The sequence below is a fragment of the Boleophthalmus pectinirostris genome, unplaced genomic scaffold (genome assembly GCF_026225935.1).
Source record: "Boleophthalmus pectinirostris isolate CB_2022bp ecotype Guang Dong unplaced genomic scaffold, ASM2622593v1 HiC_scaffold_21, whole genome shotgun sequence".
In the NCBI taxonomy this organism is placed as follows: Eukaryota; Metazoa; Chordata; class Actinopteri; order Gobiiformes; family Gobiidae; genus Boleophthalmus; species Boleophthalmus pectinirostris.
In genome coordinates, this window is record NW_026571175.1 from 13,277,339 (window position 1) to 13,300,865 (window position 23,527).

Below are 23,527 nucleotides of genomic sequence, written 5' to 3' on the forward strand. Positions count from 1 at the left end.
TCTCCAACATGCAAGGAATATTTGAACATGTTGGAATATACGCACTGATTAGGTTTATGGTTGAATGGAAGATTTCATGCATCTCATTGCCTTTGAGTCTAACAGTGACTAGTACCCTGAATCAACTTGAGTTCTAGAGAGAGTATTAAAAGTCTTATATGGTTTTGAAACAGAAATCATTTTTATGTCAGTAATGCCCCACAACCACAAATTTACAACTTTTAAAGGTCCTCTATTATGTAAAACTGACTCTTTTAGCCACATTATAATATGATTACCTCCAAAAAATACATACCTGGAGCTGATCTGTTCAACCTTGTCATGTCATGAAACAGTAGTTTTCAACTTAACAGTCAGCTACCTTTTACCTTTACTCCCGCAGAGTTTGGCAATTCCAGGGCTGAAATAATCCAAATCATTCTAATGAAGGTGTTTGAGTGGAGAAGTCAGCCTAAATATGCCAGTTTTGTATATTAAATGTATGTGAATAAAACAAAATACAACTCTAGATATGTTTGTGATGAGGAAAGAACAACACAGATCATAACAGAGATCATAAGAGAGATCAGAAAATAGTGTGACATGGGCCCTTTAAAGTAAATTCAAAATCTTTAAACATGCCATGCAAACCTTCTTTCCCCATAGCTACAATTTCTATCTCCATTTGAAAGTAGTTTATCTTCAAACGTTAATTCTTGTGGTGTAGAGGTTTGTGCTTTTACCACTAAACATGTATACCCCCAGGACAGGGCATGGCAAGGTTGTCTCTGTGTATGGTTGGTTACACATAACATTTACATTTTAAAAGAGACCCCTCTGGGATAAACATGGACACTTTTTTCCAATGTACAGTACATCTCTTATAGGTTTATTGAACCAGTTATTGTTAGGAGTTTGGTTCTTAGCATGCATTTCTAGCAATGTTTTATACCTAGAGTTTGCTATATAAAATGATGTATAAAGGGCTGTACCCTTTTAAAATTGTGGTAGATAATAGCAGCTCTTAGTGAAAATTCCCATACATGCACTCTCTTCTACCAAATTGTCAATATACAGCATTTTTATTGTTTGCCATCCCAAAGCATTACCTTACATTAGTTGCTAGCATTACCCTGGACAGTTCAACTCTTAAACTTAAACCATACTAATACACAAATGAGGAGATGAGAATCTATTGTGTAAAGCACTATTTTACAAAATCACAATCCGCATCATAACTGTAAAACTATCGAGCTGTTTTGCTTTGGGACAAGAGTGGGTTGGCTGTGCAGTCCACCCTGCATTGCCATTTGAAAAATATTGTTGAGGTTTTACAGGTAGTCCATAGAATATAGATGTAAAGGCAGGAGGCAGTGTGGACTTGAGCGACAGACTGGACAGACTTGAGCGTTCAAAACATTGCATTGTCGCCATGGTATTACCTATCTAAACACTGGTGGTGCTTCCACATGAAGTGTTTAAATGTAGTATGTGATATCAAAAGACATATTGATACTTTGCAGCTAATGTCATCAACATTCTCTGGAGGTGTGATGCTAATTGTAAGCACTGCTCTGTTTGAGGCTTTTTATACTTTATTCTACTGATCTGAAGTTTATTTTAACACAGTCTGACCAGCAAGAATTGATTTAGCTGGAACTACAGTAGCTGAGATTATTTTTTACCTTTTTAAGTCCCTCTCAAATAACACTACAGTCACAAGCTAACATTAGCCTACGGTTTTTCAGTTAAGTTACTCTCACCTTTCTGTTGAAAATCAATCAAATAAACACTTGTATTGATCACAGGCTCCTGAAAATGTGTTGTTTAAATCCATTTTGTGTTTTTTTCTTAAACTTTCAGACAATCTTAAAATGTTTCTGGCAGTGTTTGCTAATGTGTGCATTTTATCACCATAGTCATACCTAAACATTCCACCACTGAAAAACATGTAGGACACCTCCAATATGATGTCACTGCAAAGTATCAATTGTGGTAATACAGGAAGTGCTCCACTTTGTTTTTAAACTCCATATACCTTCACCAGAATCACCTGCATGATTTCAACCCTAGAATTGCCCATCTCTCCTGAATGGTGATGTGGACAGACTAATAATAAAGGATTACTGAAACATGTGTGAATGAAACAAAACAACTCCAGGTATGTTTTTGATGAAGTAACATTCTAACATGGTTTAAAGCTCACTCAACAGTCAATCTTGTGTAATATAGGACTTTTAAAATAATTTCTTTTTCCTTTTATGCTTTGAAAATTAGACACTCTAGCCTTATCTATCTTAATTAAACCACCTTGAACAATTTTCCAACCATCCAGAAGATATAAATAGTATTTGCACTCTTTTGAAAACCTTGCGGCGATGACATCAGAGCTGCTGAGGTCACTGTGTTTTGTGCTAAAATCAGTCTGTCTATTAAAGTGACCTTCTATTAATGAGCAATTTCCTCAAACCGCAGACAAACAAATCAATTATCCTTTTCAGGCTTTATCAGCAGATACTTTGCCGAGTGGCTGCATTGAGAGAGTACGGATGGCTGCATTTATAGACCGCGCATGTGTGGCCAGACTCAATAAACTTTATAATTAAATTTCTGTCTGGGTTTCCGAACTGTGACTTTGATTTCACACCATCATTACAACTTGCAAAAATGACAAAAATGTTGGTTATTCTATAAATGTTAAAAAATAAGGCTACCTGTCCTCATATAGGTTAAGGTATAATAGTGTGGTTGCCAACTGTTAAGCTTTGAGTTCTCCACAGTAACCGTTTTAAAGAGTTATTGATGTATGGCAAGGAGAGATAGCCCTAATTGTTTAGCATCCATATGCGATAGGGAGATTAGGTTTTACACGCCCCGTTCACAGGCTTACAGAGCACTCTACCAGCTCTGTCACGCACTGCTAGCTCCAGCCGCCCTCCACTGCTTTATATGAGAGAGAGTATTCACTTTTTCTGCAATATCCACTTATTGCTTTGTGAAATTCAGCACTATTTTGCATACAAAAGAATAGAAGGTCAGAGTTGTCCTAACCAGTATGCATTCCATTTATCAGCAGAGTCTCACTTGGACTAATTGTGGAGTTGGAGGTGTTTTTTGTCTCTAGTTTACTCTATACTCACAGTGACTGCCAGTTTATTGCTTATCTTTTTGACTTGACCTTAGCTTTAAAGTTGCACTATGTATTTTTTCTGGTGATGTTCTCTCTGCTTGTCTCCATGGTGATCTTACTGATTTGCCTAGAAAATCTTACAGCATGGCGTCAAATTTATCTATCTCCATGGTAATAAGTATGGCACCACCAGACAAGTTAAAGGTGAGCTCTGTGGCGAGGTGAGCTCACAGTAAGAATGCATGTTTATCAAGAAATATTTTGTGTAGTAAGAAAACTCATGCATGGTAGATAAATTTAATGTCATAACTGTGGAACTTTTCAGGAAAACCGTCTCCATGGAAAAAAAGCAGGAAGCGCACCCTTCACTACAAAAGTTCCGCAGTGCATCTTTAATGTTTTGAAGAAGAAGAAAAGCAAGTCCATTATGTAAAAAAAAAAATACACACACACCAAAAAAACTCATTGTCTAACTGTGGAATTATGTTTGTTTGCAGAAAAAGCCATGCAAATTCAACCAGTACCACTGCATCAATAAATGTGCTGAATAATAGCTGCAAAAGGTTCCTTATTAAATGGGGGGATATGCACAGAATATATACAACATCCGTCTCCAACAGAAACCTTAGTTAGTGAGTAAGCAAAGATATTGGGTATGGTGCACAACACTTCACACAGGAGGGACCAATGACTCAGCATCTTGAGTCACCAAAAACTGAACTAATAACTTATAAAGAGAATAGTACAGAATGAGAGATCATAGTGAATGCTTTGATTTGCTCATCTTTCCTTCATTTTCAGGCTTTTTTTAAATTTCATAGACCACATCTGTCTGGCTCCAGGCACAAGATAGACCACAACTGTGTCATCTGTCCACATATTAGAAACACACTTTGGGGCATCTGATGAAACTTGGCTGTAAATGTGCTGATGATTTCGTGGAATGCAGTTTACTTTAGTACTTCTCTGAATACTTAATCAGGTGCTACCCTTTAATTTCTTGTCATCTGGCAAATTTATGTAACACAGTCTTTCTTTTTCATATGGTAAATTATGTTTTGTACAGCTTAACAAGATGCAGTTGCAGATGCCATAGAGTAAAGCTTTAACAAGATTTTTATTTTTATGTACAGTGTATATTTTGGGGTTACTTCATTTTTTAGTTGCAGATTGGTCTCCTGCTTGTCTCCACAGGGATTACATTGGAATATTCCATTGTTTGTCATTACATTTACCTGTAGTATTTTACATGCCTTCAATTACAAATGTTTTTATTATGAATGTATCTTTAATAGCATGTATTTATGCTGCATGGTCACTCCATGGCGATGGACAAGTTTAATTCCATTCTCTGGAACAAAGCAATAGACAAGCATGCAATGGACCCTCCCCTGGAAAAGTTACTTGTTGCACTTTTAGAGATGAGCTTCTTGTATGGATATTAGAACTACATTGCTGTATTGGAAGCCTTTACTTATCAGTCTTTTGTTTACTTCTGGGCAGTACTATCCCTTAGGTTTAAAGTTGCTGAATTGATTAAACTTGCCACTGTAAACCCTTCTGATCCATGTTCTTAGGAGGACTTGGTAGAATGTATTTTTGCAGTTGTCTTTCCCTCATAAGGTCTTAGCACTGAAGTATAAAGCTTTAGGTTCAGTAAATAATCCTCCATATTGGATCATAAACCATCAGTGCTAATCCAGTGTAGTGCTGTAAAGAGCAGCGGCCCCTGTATCATGAGGAGTTTGTACATTTGGGATGTCATCTGAATGAGCTCTGTGTCTCCAATCTGCTTTATTGCCTTGGTGATCTAATAGACATTGATTTGGTGCAGCGGGAGTCAGGGTAGAGCAGTCAAGTATGAAACAACTGCGTTTACATTTTTATAATATTGGAGCGAGCACCCTCACCTCAAAAGTTGGTGCATTTGTGTGCATGTGTGGGGGTGAGCGTGTGTGTGAGTGAAGGAACACTAATGTAAATATAGATTTGGAACTTGCTCTTGTGGCTACAGGTTTTACCTAAACTTAATACTTTACCTTTATACAAAATTTAGTAGCACGTTGGCACAGTGTTTAGAACTCTGTTATGTAATGCTAATACTAGATATTGCATACCTACTATGATGTTTTGTACCCAAGGCCCTAAATCTCCTAATCTCTACTCTCCTCTAGATTTCAAGTTTATAGCTACCTTTTACCTTTTGTTTAGTAGAGATGGGCAATTTCAGGAATTATCCAAATGATTCTAGTGAAGGTGTATGGAGTTTAAAAACACATTGGAGCACTTCTTGTATTACCATATGACATCACAAGGTGGAACAGAGCGCTTTCTGTGTGCAAAAAGCCTAAAGGGTTTGTGCGTTGAACATGTGAATGAAACAGAACACAACTCCAGGTATGTTTTTGATGAGGAAGCCACATTATAACATAGATCACAAAATGTGGTGATATGGGTCTGTTAAAGCAAAAGCCTTATTTGAGAATAATAATCAGTTTCAAACTGTAGAACAGTTTCTCTTACATCAAAACACAACTACAAATTAAAGCCACTTGTGGCGATGATGGCCCTCTCCCCGATGCGCACCCCCCTTCCACGCGACCTCCGAGGACTCACGACCGCCCCGGCACATCATCCTCTCTTCCCGACAGCTGCCCAGACCGACAGCTTGTCCGCCAGAAATACATAGTGTACCTGTAAAATTGGAGACTGTGACTAATTCTAGAGCCAAACTATAGAAATTAGCCCATAGCTCATGTTACCTTTTGGTCAATAGCACTGTCAGACTGAGATTACATAAAAACACATCCTCCACTAGAACATACATAGTGCGCCTTTAAATTTCTAAAAAAGTGAATGATTCTATAGGCAAAACTATAAAAACTATGGTCTAGGTCTCATTGACTTTTATGACCGCTGGGCTGGTCAATCCCATACCCTGGTTTGGGAACCTTTCGTCGACTTTCAGGGGGTTAAAAATGCAATTATTTTTGTGGAAAAAGAATAATAAAGAAACCGGCAAAGATCAATAACCCTCGCCAGTTACTTTGTTACTGGCTCAGACCAACAAGTACTGTCCTACTACTACACAACAACCTGTGTATAAGGACTTTTTGCCTTTCAGTTGTTTTTCTGCTCCTTCAGTGTCACCTCCCCTTTCCTGTCTCTCTCTCTCTCTCTCTAGCCATTCCTACGACTCTCAGCTCTGTCCACATATTAGCCTGGACCCAAACTGACAGCAAGGCCTAAACATAACACACTTCACAAAACGTTGTCTTGACCGGAGCAGCTGTCACCTCCCTGTGTTGCCGGGCATGTTTAATCCGTGCTCAGACTGAGCTGGAGACATGAGTGAAACTAACAGATAACTCAAGTTGATTTAAATGAAGTTCCACATAAGTTCAGGGATCACTGTGGCTGACTGTTGCAGGTATGCATAATCCACTGCACTACTTTACATGAAATAAGAGTACTGTATTTTGTATCCGTCATTTGTATAATACTCTTTGCTGGACTAAAGGTGCTATACTATGCAAAATTTACCCTTGTGAGCTTTAAGCCATATTATAGTGTTGTTACCTCATCAAAACTATACCTGGAGTTATGTTTTGTTTCATTCACACATGTTTGAGTAATCCTGCTTTATTACTCTAGTCTATATCTCCACCTTGTGATGTCATGAAGCAGTTGTTTCATTTCCAGATCTTTGATGATTCTAGAGAAGGTGTATGGAGTTTAAAAACACAGTGGAGCACTTTTAACCACATGACATCACAAGGCAGACTGTTTTTTTGAGTTTGGGAGAAGAACTCAGCCTAAATATGCAGGCTTTGCAGGTTAAATATGTGTGAATGAAACGAAACACAACTCCAGGTAAGAACAGTAATACAATTGGAAGAACAAATAATCCCTTTTGGAATTACTCAAAGATAAAGTTGCCGGACAGTTAATTATTTGCAACATGCTATTCAAACATCACTTAGTTGCTATTTTCCCAACTTCTTTGAGATTAGTTGCTTTCATCCAATTGTTTCAGACCTCTTTTTTTCTAGTCGTATTGTCTTATTTTTCTGGAGGAGTTATCATTGCAAATCATGACTGGCTGTGTTTACATCTGACCATGATCTGATTTCTGGGGTGATCAGATTACTGAAATGTCATGCAAACAGTTATATCTGATGTTAGTAATCAGATTTCCCTCTGATTTTATTCACAACTGCTGAAATTATGCAAACACAGGCAAGCTAATGTGACTGTTTTTCCAAAAACAACAGTTAATCTAAAATCCACTAATTAACTAACACCAGGCATTTTGATGATCAGATTTCTTTTGCATGCTCATACCAAAATCAGGTCTAATTAATGGCTTATCTGATTATACTCGTTATCTGATTTTTACTAGCTATGATGTAAAAATCATCATAGCTAGGTTTTAAGGTGATATGGCAAAACAATTAATCACAGTTTTTTTCCACATATTAATCAGTCTCAGTTTTCAGTTACATTTTATTTAGCCTTTTTAAAACCAAAATTAAAATGGCTTTTAGTATTGATTTTATGAACAAACAATATTGGCTTTTTAATCGAATTTCTTCCTCCAAAGTCTTCTGTCTGATCCAAACCACACAGTTTTACTGACTGGCTGTGGACCTATCGATTCAAAACTACCAACCATATCATTGACAATTAGACCTAACTGGATCAGGATCTCTCGATCTTTTGATTAATTTCCCAGCCCTACATATTCCCCCCTTTTTTTCTTTTGCATTGTTGTGTGTCTTTTGCCAACAACTCCCTCTCTGATTGAATTCTTATGTATCCATGACATGCCCCAGTGCTGAGACTAATTTTCCCAAAGTCGGAATAGGTGGGAAGCCCCGAGCCATGACTGCTATCTCACTATGGGGTCATTAAAGTGTAATGGCACCCAGCCACTGCACAGAGCTATTGATTTGTTCTATTTTAGGACACCGCTTTATTCCTAAGATGCTGCACGCACTGTTTGGTTTTGTTCCAGCTGAGAGAAAGGCTCACAATGATATCTAAATTTTCACACCAATTCCAAAAATCAATGACCTTCGCTTTTGCTCTAGCTTGAGGGAACGCACAGAGCATCATGAGAAGGTCTTGTAATTCAACATGCAAATGAGAAAATGCATGCTTTAAATAAGTAAACATGGCATGATTCTTTCTGTCACCGCTGCAATGCACCTCATTTTACAGGCTGTTGTGTGGTGTGAGAGCTGCAGGTTAGCTTTGAAAAAAATGACATTAAAAATACATGACTGTCTCTGAAATGGACTCTCAGCTTGAGCTAAGTCATTGCTCATATATTGGTTGTGTTGGTATAAGGTATTCTGTATGTAACTTAATGGAAAATAAATTTAAAAAATCTGGGATATTCACCATTTCTAATTGTGCTGGAATGATGAGGCTGTATCACGAGATTATACTATCTTGTGATACAGTATATTCAGAATGACAGAACAAATAATGCATCTCAATTTTTTTTATTATTATGTTTTTTTATAAACACAAAAGTCAAAAGTTTAGACCCACTTTTTCCTTAGTTTTTTTTTAATGACAAACACTTTATAATAATGATACATGCATTCTAAATGAAGGCATCAAAAGTATGAATGTACAAATAAGTTAATATTCTTCAAAAGAGCAACCCTTTACTTTGATCACTGCTTTACACACATTTAGCATTCCACCAATGAACCCTGACAAGGCACAGTGAAAACCATTTCAGGTGACTTCATCATGAAGCTCATGGAGGGAAGGCCAAGGCTGTGTCCAGACTTTTGACTGGTAGTGCATTTGGTTGGCTTTATTTGTTCCATTTTCTATTTTCTCCATTTTAAATTATTGCATTCATTTGATCTACCAAAATCTGTCTTAGATTAACAGGGACAGATGTTTTTGCTTGCTTGGATAGGCTCCTGCAATTAAAATTTTGTAAAGTGTTTCCACCATTAGTTGACACGCAATCGAAGGGTACCTCTAACTCTAGGAGCACACAGACAATATTATCAGTGTTGTCAGCTCTCATTGGATTCATTCATTATTCTCACACCGTTCTCCACACAAAAGCCTCTTGAGTTGCAGCGTACGCGTCTTTTTGAGTGGACTTGTATTCCCAGCGGCCACAGCTCACCGCCTGTCCAACACAATACGGCTCATTGTTCGACGCTTGTAAGCATCTTTAGCTCCCGATCCTCACCTTTTTCTGAGCGAAGGATAAGGACGCTAAACAATGATAACCTCGGACCAGGCTTTGCAAACAGCCAGTCAGCCAAGTGCACTCCAGATCTTCAGGAATACAATGAGAGGCCCAGAGTAAGGGAAACCGAAAGAGAGAGAATATATAGTGTGGTTTAATGTTCAGGATGACTAATACAGCGATGTTGTGGTCAGGGGAAACAAGGACGCTCTTATTAGCTTAGTAAAAAAGAAAACAGGCGAGGTGCTGCAGGGTTAAGATATGGCTCCAAGATGCACTGTTAGTACAATTGTGAAGGCATGCAAGGTGAGATTGGGTTTTGGGTTTAAAGTAAATTTTAAGAAGGTTAAATATGAATGACAAAATTTAATCTTTTATCGCAATAGCTTCTGTATTGTTATCTTGAAGTACGCAATAGGATTATTCAAAGAATCCACTATGGTACTATTCAATACTAAAATTAGTATAGAAAATTCCTCAGCGTATTGACATTACACAAAGAGTTTTGTAGATAGTTCCATATCAGAAGTGGAATAAAAGCAGAACTAGTGTTTGTATCATGAAAGGTTGAAAATAAGTTGGAAACTTTAGTTGCACTAGTACAAGTACCATATATTAAAGCAATTCAAATCTTCAGATGACTTTGCACTTGGCAAAAGCAAACAAAGGCTGCATTCACATTTACTTACGGTATCAAAACCAGGATTAAACTGGCATCAATCTAAACCTAAAACTAAAAATACTAAACCTGGACTAGACCTAAACCAGGAGCAGGACCAGACCAGAGGGCTTTTAGTGGTGTTTGTGTGTGTGTTTTTTTTTTGTTTTTGTTTTTTTGTTTTTTTTTTACAATTTATACAGTTTTTGGTCCAACCACCTTTATACTGTTTAACTGTTTTATGCAACCTCAGTGTCTAAAACAGCTGTATGGTGCTAAATGGAAAAGGCATTGACTCTTAGTGATGTTGCTACCATGGTGAGGGCTATGGTTGCGTTCAGTGCAGTCCTTTACATCACATGAAAGACGAAATGTCCTGTGATGGGTTGATTGTTCACCTCTGACAGCACCATGGCAACAAGGTAATCCATGTGGTTCACCTGTCACTGTCTGCACTGATTACAGCCAGGCAATTAACTACAGCTTTCTCTTGTGCTCGCCATTGTGGAAGACTAGAAGACCAGCTAATGTAAAAAGTTGCACAGACATTTTAAAATGAACTTAAAAGGTGCACTTTGTAATGTCTCTGGTGGATTATGTTATATCTTTGCTGGGCATGTTCCACAGTATGGCATTAAACTTGTTTCATTTTTCATTTCCTATAGTTTTTATTGCTCAAAAAACACATTCTTAATGGGGCTGTCAAAAGCCAATCAATACTAAAACTAGTAAGTAAGCATGTCACATTCACACGACAGAACTCCCAGGGACCACTGTGGAACCCACCTGGATGACTGAGGGATTACACAGATATAGCACCACATGGTAATATGAAAGAAAGTACTATAATTTAATGCTGAAAATCAAATTTTACTGTCTAAAGAAAGAGTGTTTTTTTTTACTGTTATTGTGGTATTGCAATCAATATTGATTATCGAGTCCATTAGTATTTTAATATTACTTAAGGGCATATAACTCCCACCTGTCACCTGTAAACCAGCACATGTGATGTTTAAAAGCAGCTCCTGCAGTGTGCTGAAAGGGTGGATCACACTATGGAGGGAGTGGTTGTTATGGGGATCATTCTGAAAGGGGCAGGTAGCCGGAGGGGGTATCTGCAGCTCTGGGTTATTTTTAGACTCCCTGTAGTGCACCTCACCTTTAAAGCTCATCCTCTGGCCAACAAGTGAGAGGTCATCAATGATTCCAGAGCACTGGGCCATTGAACTGTTTAACACACAGCATTCACTACACACTTTTACTCATGTGCTGAACAGCTAAGCATGCTAACAGTGTAGCAAAAACAGGACGCAGTTTCTCTTGCTAAAAGCTGTTAAAGAAAATGCAGCTCAATTTTGCTCCTATGAGCGAATGAATATGCAAAACAGGCATTTTTTTCCTAACATGTGCAAAATCTGAGGCAGAGGAAATGCAAATGAAGTTGTTTAGCTGGTGCTGTTAGATTTATTACATCTATGAGAGTAAAAACTGCATGATAATATAGTATGTTGGAGAGACAGGTGTAAAGATTTTGCATGCGATAGCTCCTGCTGCTTGTGCACTCATAGGGCTTTTGATATTTATTGATAATGACCCACAAGGACAGATAAGATGATAACTTGTTGTTGTCAAACATAAATTCTTCATTTGCGATACTTTGGCCCTGACTTGTACAAGTTTTCCACTGAGCTGGAGCATTTTACAGCAGCTGTCCATCATAGGGCTGTCACGCATCTGCACCTTGACCTTAAAACTGTCCCATTGGTCATCCCACGTGTACATCTCAAGTGAATAGGATAATGCTGGTAAACTTTTTCATGTCTCCCCGACAGACGCTCTAAATGCTGTGTGTGAAAATGTTAGGACATATAGGGCAAATGTGAATAAAAGGTGCACTTCCCGACGGTAAATCACACACAGCACGCCCACAAAGTGCACAAGCTATTTTTCAGCTTGTACTCACAGTTCAGCACCTGGAAGGATAACTGAGACCCATAGTTTATTTCAGCATGCCATATTCAATTTGATCTTTTTCATATTTTTTCCTCTCAGTGTGTTCATGTAATAATAAAATAACAATCCCTCCATGTGTAGTTTTTATTAGTTTGTTCCAGCGATTCAAACAAAGTGCTTTTGAAAACTTTCTTTTCCCAATTGTTCATGATTCCTGACACGTCCTTTGTCTGAAAGTCACGCAGACTCCAGCTCACAATGTTCTTGTTGTGATTTGATGGGTTCTTTATTTTTCACTAACTTTTTACTGATTGCCTGGAAAGAGAAGCCGTACCAGATCTTTCACACCAACTGTTCAATATTTTGTAGCTAAAAATATTTGTAGATGATAGCCTGATATCTCACAGATTTTGGGAACTTTGGTGACATTATTTATTGAGCATGCTATTTAATTCTATAGTGTTTAGTTTAGTTTTAGTTTAGTTTATTTGTAGCAGTCATATCTTTGTTTGAGATGCATGATTAAAGTTGCATTGTGTAACTTTTCCGTCTGGTTTTCTCATCGGAAATAATCGTATGTTTTGATATTTTTGCCTACTATTTATTACAAGTGTTTTTATTGCTCAAAAATACCTTGATAAACGTGCATTCTACTCTGAGCAGGGTCCCCTCTCCACTGATATGACCTGTAACTTGACCCAGTGGTGCTGCCTGCTTTTCTCTATGGAGTTATGGAGATAAATTAAAAATGCCATCCTGTAGCACATTCTTTGCAAACAAATAACATCTCCAGGTGGTGGACCCTCCGCCGGTCGTTATGCACTACACCTTTAACTGTATGTACTACTTTTACTTCAGCGAAGGCCATATAGCTGCTTATTTCTACCACCAGTGCTGTGTATTTCCACTGAATGACTTACGCTATAGTAACAAAGTAATCAATGCTACTTGTCAGGGCTCATCTTTGGCTGCTTCATGGCAATACCGCATGTTGTTTCTCTCTGCAATGTATACATATTTGTTTCTTTTAAAAAGTCTATATTACATTATTTTCTGATCTATGTTATAATTTACCCAGAGTTGTGTTTTGATTCACTGACACATGTTTAACAGACAAACCCAGCAAATTTAGACTGAGTTCTTCTGGGTTTCTTATGTGAATTCAGTGATTTCTTTATGTTTTTTTTTTAAATTGCGTTTTGAATTTTCACTTTTTGTGTGTATAAGAATCAAGCAATATTGGTTAGGCATGGAACTAATGGCTTTGTACATTATTTGCATTAGTCTCTATACGAGCTGTGTACTTAATGCAGGACATGTGTTAATATAGAAGAATGTGGAGGCTATGTGTGCATTAATGTCCTCACTTATGGACTCCTTTGTACTGCAGGCTAATTACTCTGAATCAATACACATGTACTGTTCTAAATGTCTCACTGCAAAACAAATTTGTTACAATTACACCAGGGGAGACTTGTAGAAACAGCTCACTAACCTTCTAATGTCCTTCTACCGCTCATCATTTGTTCATGTTCTTTGTAAGCTTGTTTTTTTGTGTGCTTAAATGCAGAGTTTTCCCTTGTTATATATGAAATGTTTTATTTAAAACAGACCAATTATGCCAAATTGACTTTTTAATTCTGTTATTATACATAGTTAGTTTCTTTCCCCTTCTCATTTACTTTTGAAGTTGTATTTTCACTTATTTCATTCTCCAATTTTATTTTTATTAAGTGTGATTCAAATTAAAACATCAAAATCATGTGGCAAACCCCCTTTGAAACAAATGAGATAAGAGGAAGACTCCACTTTTGTAGCAACAGCAGCCCAGGACAGAATGTTGGACATATGACTGCCAGCCATTATATATTTAACCATGTTATAGACCATATGTGGGTTTCCTTTGTGCATGTTTCTGTAGACCTGTAGATTTAGTCTGTCCCCTCTCTGCAGCTCAAAATACCAGCCCCTCACTGGTTACGCCAACACCTCCTAATCCATGGTAGAAAAAAGATACAGAGCTTGTCAACTGGATATTGTTTTTGAAATTGAGATGTTTTGACTACCACCCAGAGGTCATTTTCAATTTGAATGTACTGGTCTGAGAAGCTATAAATGTACACTGCCCTGAGCTAGAGTTAGCTAGAGCTGCTCTTAAGGAGGAGTCCGTGGACTGTTCCTGGACGAATGCTCCTTTGTGTTTTAGTCCATACACCTTATCACTGCTCAATTACAGAAATCCATTGTTTTTCGCTTGATACAAACCTTTTCGTTCTGTACAGCTGTTTCTGTTGTCTCTTGTGTATTTGCTCTCAAACAATATAAGCCCTTTAAATGTGTTTTTTCCCAGCCTGGTTGAATACACTTGTGTTTTCTTTCATCAGAAGAGCACTGCTGGTCTGAGTGCACACTTGAGGGACGTGTCTATAGAGACCGGAGCAGATGAACTGTTGTGCTTTTTACACACTCTCTTTAAACGCTTCGTCGTGACCTTTCCCCCGCTCTCTTGGGAAAGACGCCCGGCCTTCTAAATCGCTACCGTTCAACAGCCTACTGTAGTAATAGTCCATAATGCAGCTGTTATGCAACCTCCATAGACAATTCTCCAATTCAAATGATAAATATTCATACAGTCATGAGCGTGGGTGTTCATCAACTCATTATAGGCTAACCGCTCCTCTTTTGTCAGCTTTTAATGTGTAGGAATGCATTTGTATATATTTATTTCAAGTGCAATGCAGATGGAGGCTACCTATAATTTGCACATCTCCTAGCAACAGCACTTTGAACAAACTAAATATAACCAGGGGCGAAAGGTGCCACTATAGGTTTAGAGCTCCAGGCTAGCAGTGCTGTGTATTCTATGTATTCATATGTGTGCAGCTTCAAACTACTACAGTGAGTACAGCTGGTGCAAACGAGGCTATGTTTTGCTTCTTTTGTGATTTTGTAGTTTGGTTTACTGTTCCCAAGATAACTTTGATATTACACTGTTTTCTGATCTATGTTATAATGTTGTTTCCTCATCACAAACACACCAGAGTTGTGTTTTGTCTTTCACACATTTAACACACAAACCCTGTATATTTAGGCTCTTCTCTCAAATGGAATAGACTGTTTTTAAACTCCACACACCTTCACTAGAATAATTTGGATAATTTCAGCCCTGGAATTGCCAGTCTGTACTGAACAAAAGGTAAAAGGCTGTTAACTTGAAAACTACAGCTTCATATCATCACCAGGTGGAACAGAGCATTTTGAGCTTTGCAGATGTAGACAGAATAATAATGCAGGATTACTCAGACATGTTTGAATGAAACAAAACACAACTCCAGGTTTTTCATGAGGTAACAACATAAGCTCACAAGAGTCAATTTTGAGAAAGCAAATGCTACATAGGGCAAGGCAGACTAGAGCATTGTTTTCATGATTTTTTTTTTCTATTTGCCAGTGCCAGTGAAAGTATGTTGTACATGTGTATGTTTAGTATGTTTAGAGTAAAATAAAGAAGGCACCGAATTCGCACACACATATTCATGCTCTCTATGACAAAGTGTTTGGAATGACATCGCTAAAATGGGCTTTGTTATATAGACACTTTTTGTGTCAATTAGCTGTAGCTTTGTCTCCTGTTTGTTTTTGTGAAAGTTTAGCATTATGAAAGCCTGTGAATACTACATTACCCACGAGTCCATGCTCCTATTGTTGTATGGAGGCTGCCAGAAGCATATCAAAGCTACATCTGAATGCTGTGTAATTAGAAGCAAACAGGGAGGCAGGGCTGCAAAACGCTTCAACTGAACTTGTTAGATAACGAGTCGTGTTTACAGCTCATTTACTTGTATGTGTTTGGAGTTATGAAATATCACAAAATGTATGGCACCACATTATAATAGCTCCTTAAAGCCTTACTGTGTAACGTGTTAGGTAAAGGATAGGCTAAAATAAAGGCATGTTTTTGTTTCATTTTGGTTGTTTTTATTGTAATGGAAAAACTTTCATACTTGCATCTCCACAAACCTGACTCTTATTTACCTAAAGGAGGGCCTTCTCCTGCTTGTTTCCATGGAAATGGATTTCCTTTGGCTATAATATTCCCAAGTATGGTCTGAAACATATCTATGTTCTGAAGTAAAGTTTAACTTTCTATTTCTATGGAATCGTGCAGGGGGAAAGTACACACTGTACATTTAAATTAATAAATTGTTTATTAAGAGTGAGTCAAACTTGGGGTATTCATTCATTCAACTGCAAACCACTTTAGCCACGGTTCATTATGAATTTAGTTAAGATAATAACCATATGTGTGGAAAAATACAGATTCTTGTTAAAGGGCCCATATTAGGCTATGTTCTAATCTATGAAATGTTGTTTCCTCATCCAAAAACAAACCTGGAGTTGCGCTTTGTTTCATTCACAAATGAGTGGCAGGTGGAGGTGCGGCAGATTTAAGACGCCGTAGTGGTGGTGGTGTTTGTTTACACTGTGGAAGTGGTGACTACAGCGTCGCTTTGAGATGACATCAGACACACACGGAGAGCTGCCAGTCAAGAACACATCACAGCACTATGATAACGCACAAATATACAACTCCTCTGGCATTCTGCGGGTTTATTGATATTTTGCACACACAAGTCTATTGTGGAATCTTTTTAAGTTTTAACATGAAAGCTAAAGAAAAAAATGCAAAACAGCACCTTTTCAGGAGAATGTGTGCAATACGTTAAGGTGTTTTCAACAAAAAGGTGAGCGTGATGAACTGACAAACTGTTGGCTAATGCTAGCTACCTTGTGATTGTTATTTGAGAGGAACAGTAAAAATCAGCTCACCTGTTTATAGTTTCAACTACATCAGCTCTCTCTAGTCAGATTGTGTAAATTAAAGTAACAGCAACAGTCTTGAGTAACAGAGCTTCAGACAGAGCAGTGCTTACAGTTAGCTTCACACCGGAGGGAATGCAAAGTTACTTTGATTATGTTTCAGTCAAAACCAAGGACAACATCACTTGAATCAAGCAACTATACAAACACCATGCATACTTATACTGTAGTCATACTGTAACTACATACAAACTTCAGTAATCAGTACTATCCTCCTGATTGTGAAATATATTTTACAATCCCAAATGAATGTGACCTGACAATGCCTTTTATAAAACTATTACAAAAAATTACTTTGCAGACGTCCTAATGACAATAATGTACCCAGCAAACTGCTACTCATTTGCATATTTTACATTAAGCTCACATCAGAGAGACAACTGTCGTCTCCTATAGAAATGGTAAACGCTCAGTATAGACATAATGCCCGGCCTCGACACTTCCAGCTGCTGCTCTGGTTTATTAGCATTTATTGCTTTTAGAATTCCTACTTATTTGGAAATTCAAATAAGAAACACATTTTCATTTGTCTATTCTAGCCATAGGCATCAATTGGCCTCTCTGATGAAAGGTTATATTGGATAATTTAAACTGTTAGCACTTAAATAACTTTGTCTAGTGAAAACTACATAAATGCCCAAAAAAAGCAATTACTAATGCTAACATTGCTTATTATTTTATAGTTTTAATGTTACTTTTGAATGCTTCATTATGTTTGTGGCTTATATATCATGACAATTCCTCTGCTCCTCTGGGTGTGCCATGTTTTTGAATGTCACCCTAAAGTAGCAATGGCATGTTGGTGGTCTGTGTGTGACTCACAGTTTGGTTGGCACCTCTGGTGGGCTCTACCTCTCTGTGGCTCTCTCATTCTCTCTCTGTCTCTTCTCTCAATCTTTCTCAGTCTTTCTCCCCTCTCTCTCTCTCTCTCTCCTCTTTTTCTCTTTCACCCTCTCTCACCACCCTCTCTCTCTCTTTCTGCTTCTCTCAATACTGTGACAGGCCGGTGCTCTGTGACTGGAGCTGTGACTGAGGCAATCTCGGCGCCCGCACACACTCCTCCGGTCCATGTGGCGGAGTCTTCTCTCAGCTGTCTCATTGTTCTCACTGTTCAAAACGAATGACATCAGAGCATCAGAGGGACTCGACTGGACATAGCCTTACAACTTTGTGTAGGAGCAAGATTGAAGCTGTTATGGATTTTTTTGTGCATTTGAGTGTAGTTGGAAGTAGAGAAGCAACTGCGGAAAAAAATGTGTTGTCATGGAGTAGAGTGTATTACATCTAAAGCTTATAGTTATTGATACCACCACTGCCTTCCGTTCCTGCCACCCTTCCTTTCTTGTTCACAGCTCTTCTGCGTATTACCAAAAATGTATTCATTCATAGTTGTGCCTTTTCCTCGTATTCTTCCCATTGTGACGGTTAAACTTGTCATATTGTCTGTAGAAAGTGTTAGGCCCCTGCTGTGTGCTCTGTGGAGGAATCGCTCTAACAGTCTCATTCAAACCTGCTTCGAATTAGCCATGCATGAGATTAACGGGGATGGAATCTAGTTTAATACCCGCAGCTCCAAGCCTCTTCACTCATGTCAATAAAGTGTATTTTAGGCCAAACAAAGCCTATTGATCTCTTAGCAGAAAGGCTATGATAGGCCTGTAATAGTAACGAAAGGCACGGCTGAATACAGATGAAGTGAACCAAAGAATGCTGTCAGCACGAGGCATTTCTTTGAAGCCTTCAATCAACTAGCCTTGGGTGAACTAAGCAGGCTATCTGAACTTTTATTTGATTTCCTACATATTTCTTTGCTCAGTATTGATTTTTATTTTATTTAGTTTTATTTATAGTTTATTTATTTTATGCGTATCCTATAATTTAGTTGACTTCCTCTATTGGAAAGCCCACAAAGAATTATTAACGATACTGTACACAACATTTGCTCCTTTTAATTAGGACATAAATACAGCTCTTTACTTTCTTCCAAAACTTCCTCCGTGATTATATATCAAGGAGATTAAAGGCGCTGAACTTGATTTTTACAGTTTTAAAAATGTGAAAAACAGAACTAGTTCATTTTAAACTGTTTTATAAGTGCCTTTCACAATTTACAGAGGCCAGAGTTTTGCTGTCATGGTAATACCAACCACAACTAGCATGCTAACTGTGCACTTTCTGAATCGCAGACAATTAAACACTTTATAATTAGATGCAGACATTATACAGCACACTTATTTTGATCTCAAGAGCTGCTCACATAATATAGCTATGCAAGGTTGAGATAAATTTTTGGATACAAATTGGACCTTTTTAACTATGTATAAAGCACTATTACAAAATAGTGAGACACAAATCTGCAACAGCTATGAAAGATATGTAACAAAATTCCATCATTCAGTCCCTTGACGTTGTTTGTTCTCTTGTGCTTTTGTGCAGACGTGCTGGTGAACGGCGCCCCCTGTGACTGTGACGTGGTAGCGCAGTGTAAAGTGGGGGATGCTGTGACTCTGGAGGTGAAGCTGACCAACAGGAGTAAGAGCGCAGTGGGACCCCTGGCTCTCACCGTGATGCCCTACCAGGACTTCCAGAACGGGGTCCAGAACTACGACCTGGAGGACGCTGTTACCTTCATCGGCTCCAACACCTTCAACATAGGCTCGGTTAGTGCTCCACAACATCATGATATGATTTGTAATACTTTTGGAAAAATATTTGACACATGGTTTGTTCACTTGCCATCTATTCAAATTCTGGTCAATTTCTATTTTTTTCATTCAGTCAATTTGGTCATTTTTTTCCTCTCTCTTATAGAACGTCATATCACATACACTACCAGTCAAAAGTTTGGACACACTCTTTTTTTTTATGATTATTTACATTGCAGATTCTCAGTGAAGGCAAAACTATGAATGGACACATATAGAATGTAGTAAACTCAAAATACCTCAAAACTTTGATTTTTTTTTTTTTTATAAATCGCCACCCTTTTCTTTGATCACTGCTTTAGGCTTTTGCCATTTCTTGACCCTAAAAAGGCCTGTGAAGTGAAAACCATTTCAGGAGATTTCATCATGAAGCTCACTAAGAGAATACCAGCGGTTTGCAACACTGTTGACAAAGCAAAGGGTGACTAATCTAAAGAATTTGAATATAATATATATTCCATGTATCGTACGTCATATATATTTATGTCTTCCATGTGTATTTAAATGTAGAAAGTGGTAAACATGAATTAAAAAATATTGAATGAGAGGGTTTGTCCAATCTTTTGACTGAACTATGTGTCATTTTCATTTATTATTATCATTTTAGTTTTAAATCATTTTACATGAAACATATTCTTAGGTGTTATTCACAACTATAACCTTTCATTTTATAATTAAAATAATTTAATGGCTGGCAGCACAGACATCCAAGTGAATTTTCCCTATTCAAGTGACTATAATCTCCACAGACACCACAGTACACTAGTTTCTCTCATTCCCACCTTCCCCAAACATAAATTTGAGCCTGAAAAAGACTAGATTCAGTGTGCCAAAAAGTTTTTCTTAAAGCATGATTAATCTATTTGTTCTACCTGCTGCAGAATAAATGTTTGGCTTATGGTAGTTTGCTGTTGTTTGGTCTCATTCATTACTCAGGCCAACCTTAACAGTAAGTTTATTGCAGTTATAATGACAAAAATTTGAGTTTCAAATTTTATGATGCTTTGATGCACATTTTGGGAAACATTTACATATAGATATTGATACTTTGCAGTAACATCACACTGGGGGCGTTCTACATGTGTATCTATTGGCGAAATGTTCATCACTTGCAAAGGTGACACAATGCAAACATTAGCGTTCATGGTCCTGTTTAGGTGTTTGATTTTCAACAGAAAATGTGAGCATGACTAACTGAAAAACTGTTGGCCTATGTGAGCTAGCTTGTGACTGTAACTTTATGTGAGAGAAACTTGTACAGCACAAATCATCTCACCTGCTGTAGTTTCAGCTAAGTCAGCTCTTTCTGATCTGATTGTGTCAAAATGAAGCTCAGATTAGTAGCTGGAGTCGTGCTTTCAGTTAGCTTCACACCCCCAGGGAATGTTGATGAAATCAGCTGCAAAGTATCAATAGACAGAACATGACAACGTTTATTTCACTCTGAGGTCATCAAGTTTGTTGAGAAACTCGGCTCTGCTCTCATGAATTTGGATGGCTGGTCACACTAGTAAAACTCCATTATCTATTTCAGCTTTTTCAGTTTAAAAACTTCTGTACTCCTGGCTGAAACCATGATCTTCTTTTTCCTATTTTAATTCAAACTTAATTCTCAAATTTGTCCTCTCCAAACTCCAGTCATAAGCCCAGATAGATTGCAGAGTTAAAATGTTCTGAGCAAGTGCTTTTGGCAGATGAAGTCTTCTCAGGGGACGCTCTTCAAACCTCTCCCCCTTGGCTCTTGTTCTGTGCCAGCTTCATTACGGCGCTGGCTCATGGTCTCAGAGGATCAACTAATGATTGGGTTTTTTTTGTTGTTTTTTTGTGGCATTCTAGGTTCAACCCAAGGAGAGCCAGGAGTGTGTAGGTGCTTTGCTCTTCCTCTACACTGGAGATTTCTACCTCAACATTAAGTTCCAGGACGACAGCGCTGGGAGACAGTTGCCCCTCGCCTGGTTCACTCTGCCCAGCGTGCATATCCGAGCACTGGACACTCCACTAGAAGCCGGGGCCTAAGAATCACGGAGCTGTGGTGTCTAGAAATGTACTGCCCTCTTAATATTGAGCAAAATACATGGATATTCTTATTATTGTTTCAAAATGTGGATCTTTGTGCCGAGAAATAATGATAAATGCATTGTAAACGCATCGCTGATTTTAGATAATAATTACAACAAAAATATGTGCACCTCATTTCTTGGCACTGAATTCTTATTTAAAAAAAATTGTATTATCAAAGTAATTTCAAAACTAGACTCAACAAAGCAAAAAATAAATAAATAAATAAAATAACCCAATCAATTTTGTTTTGTTTTTTTCCAACTAAACCACTGTTTGCATGTTAATTGGGTTTTGAGGTCAGAATTCAGTCTTACATGCCGACATCTCCATAGATTTGATTTTTGAGACTGATATTGCATATATGTGTTAAAATCAATGGAATGGTGTTCTGTAGCTACACTGGTCGCTGTCTAATCACGGAAAGTAAAAGTGATTTTTTTATCGGAAGAAATGCAGTTAGTTAATTCACCTTTCTTTTCAATATTTTCATGTCCAGTGGTTCTTTATCGATTTTTATAGTTCTCAACTGTTAAACATTAAAGCTATTATGAACCTCCCCATGGTCAACTTTTTGAGGGCCCAGGATTCCAGCTTATGAGAACTATACTGTGACAATATTGAAAAAAATAACGTTGGAATTTTCTCCCTCTGAGGCTGCTATAATGAAAATTTAACTGAAGCTAAATAATAACTATAGAGCTCAGTGACTGTTGAATGAAATCTTGTTTAAGGGGCCCATATTACACTTTTTCTGATCTTATTATTATAATGTTGTTTCCTCATTACAGACATATCCAGAATTTTGTTTTGTTTCATTCACACATTTTTAACACACAAATCCTGCATATTGAGGCTGAGTTCTTCTCTCAAACAAAAAAAAAACAAACACTTTATTCTACCTTGTGATGTCATGTGGTAATATACAGGAAGTGCTCCATTGTGTTTTTACACTCCATACACCTTCGCTGAAATCATATGGATAATTTCAGTTCTGAAATTGCCAATCTCCTGCTGAACTAAAGGTAAAAGGTAGCTGTTAACTTGAAATCTACTGCTTCATGACATCACAAGGTGGAACACAGCATTTTGAGCTTGGGAGATGTAGAGAGACTAATAATAAAGGATTACCCAAACATGCGTGAATGAAACAAAACTCAACTTTAGGTATGTTTTTCATGAAGGAACATTATTATAACATGACTTTGACTGCACAAGAATTAAAACCTTTCATTTTATGTTTTCTTTTTTTTTATGTTTTGTGATAGTAAAAGATGGAAACACTCTGTTAAATTAATTTGGATGCTCATATGTTCTAATTCAGACTAAAGCAACTGGTCTAAATGAAATATTACTTTTCCCATTTTAAGTCCAGTTGCAATATCTCCATTTTAAATAATAGATTTTATAACATGTCAGCATTTCTTTAGCAGCTGCACTGATCATGTGAATCTTGTACATGTTAAACTGCTGTATGGACGTTCTGCTGTTACCACATTTGTAACTACTGTTTTTGCTGTAAATAAATTGCTTAATGAATTGTACTTCAAATTGTATTCTTAAAAGGCCCTTATTACACACATTTCTAATAAACAGTATGTTATAATATTGTTTCTTCATTGCAATAATACCTGCAGTTGTGTTTTGTTTCATTCAGTCATGTTTAACACAAAAAACTGCATATTTAGGGTTCTTCTCTCAAAGAGAAAACACTCTCTTCCACCTTGTGATGTCATGTGGTAATTCAGGAAGCGCTCCATTAGGTTTTTAAACTCCATACACCTTCACTAAACTTGGATAATTTCAGCCCTGACATTGCCACTACTGAACAAAAAAGTAAAACGTAGCTATTAACTGGAAAACTACCACTACATGACATCACAAGGGGGAACAGAGCATTTTGAGATTTGGAGATCTAGTCAGGCTAAAAATAAATG

General features: G+C 37.5%; 1 protein-coding gene across 1 annotated transcript in view; it reads left to right on the forward strand.

The window, feature by feature from the left end:
• The window catches only part of trappc9 (trafficking protein particle complex subunit 9), a 151,086-nt gene extending 127,945 nt beyond the window's left edge, over nucleotides 1–23,141 (forward strand). The window contains exons 22-23 of the mRNA XM_055157138.1: nucleotides 19,264–19,487; nucleotides 21,369–23,141. Coding sequence (XP_055013113.1) covers nucleotides 19,264–19,487; nucleotides 21,369–21,548 — 404 coding nt within the window. The 3' untranslated portion in view covers nucleotides 21,549–23,141. The remainder of the gene's footprint in view (nucleotides 1–19,263; nucleotides 19,488–21,368) is intronic.
• Nucleotides 23,142–23,527: the final 386 nt, after the last annotated feature.